Below are 1,061 nucleotides of genomic sequence, written 5' to 3' on the forward strand. Positions count from 1 at the left end.
AATATAATATAATATATATATATATATATATATATATATTTTTTTTTTTTTTAATTATTATTATTATTATTGTTATTATTTTCACGAAATGAAATTTAATTTGTGTCCAGCCAAATAATCATACAGCTTGCTAAAGGGATATATATGAGCTTACCCAAGAAATACACAAGTAGCGACAGACCGGTCCCTGGTTAGATTAAAGTGAATAAAATTTAGAATGAGATATCAATGGAGAATTAAAAGTATATGTAGAGAAAGTTTGAGTCCTCACCGAGAATCTGTTCAATAATACCTAAAAAAACATAAGAAATTAAATTATAGTGAGTGAATCCATTGTTTTTCCTAACTTGTTAGGATAGAAAAGAATGTTAATTAAGGAGCAGAGCATATATAATTGAAGATTGTCCTTACTTATCCTTTGTCCACCATATAGGAGCTTTTCCATGAAATACACAAGTGGCTCCAGACTGGTCCCTGGTTAGATTAAAGTGCAACACATATAGAATGAGAGATAAATGAAGAATTAAAAGTATATGTAGAGAAAAGTAATACCTACAAAGAAATGAAGAAATTAAATTGTAGTGAGTGAATCCATTGTTTACCAAATTTCTTAGGATTGGAAAAGAATGTTAATTAAGAAGCAGAGCATATGTCCTTACTTATCCTTTGTCCAAAATCCCCATAATTTTGGAGCTTATACATTATATTCTCAAGTAGGCGGCCAAGTAGCGACAGACTGATCCCTGGTTAGATTAAAGTGCATACATTTAGCAAATTTAATCAATGGAGAATTAAAAGTATATGTAGAGAGAAGTTTGAGTCCTCACTGACAATCTTTGGAAGAACACCTACAAAGACATGAAGAAATTAGATTGTAGTGAGTGAATATATCCTTTGTTTTCCTAATTTGTTCGGATGGAAAAGAATGTTCATTAAGGAGCAGAGCATATATAATTGAAAGAAGTCCTTACTTGGTCGATAACTGAACAGATAATAACCAAGCTCAAATCCGTGGAGGATTGCTTGATGAAAATCAGAAAGGGAAATGTTGTTCTCTGCAT

General features: G+C 30.9%; 1 protein-coding gene across 1 annotated transcript in view; it reads right to left on the reverse strand.

Moving 5' to 3' along the window:
• LOC102604483 (glycerophosphodiester phosphodiesterase protein kinase domain-containing GDPDL2-like) overlaps window positions 1–747 on the reverse strand; it is an 8,477-nt gene extending 7,730 nt beyond the window's left edge. Inside the window, exons 1-3 of the mRNA XM_006363141.2 lie at window positions 660–747; window positions 272–292; window positions 155–187 (exon numbers count right to left, since the gene is read on the reverse strand). Of these exons, the coding sequence (XP_006363203.2) occupies window positions 155–187; window positions 272–292; window positions 660–702 (97 nt within the window). The 5' untranslated portion in view covers window positions 703–747. The remainder of the gene's footprint in view (window positions 1–154; window positions 188–271; window positions 293–659) is intronic.
• Between the last annotated feature and the right edge of the window lie 314 nt (window positions 748–1,061).

This window comes from Solanum tuberosum, unplaced genomic scaffold (assembly GCF_000226075.1).
Source record: "Solanum tuberosum cultivar DM 1-3 516 R44 unplaced genomic scaffold, SolTub_3.0 scf00415, whole genome shotgun sequence".
NCBI classification, from domain to species: Eukaryota; Viridiplantae; Streptophyta; class Magnoliopsida; order Solanales; family Solanaceae; genus Solanum; species Solanum tuberosum.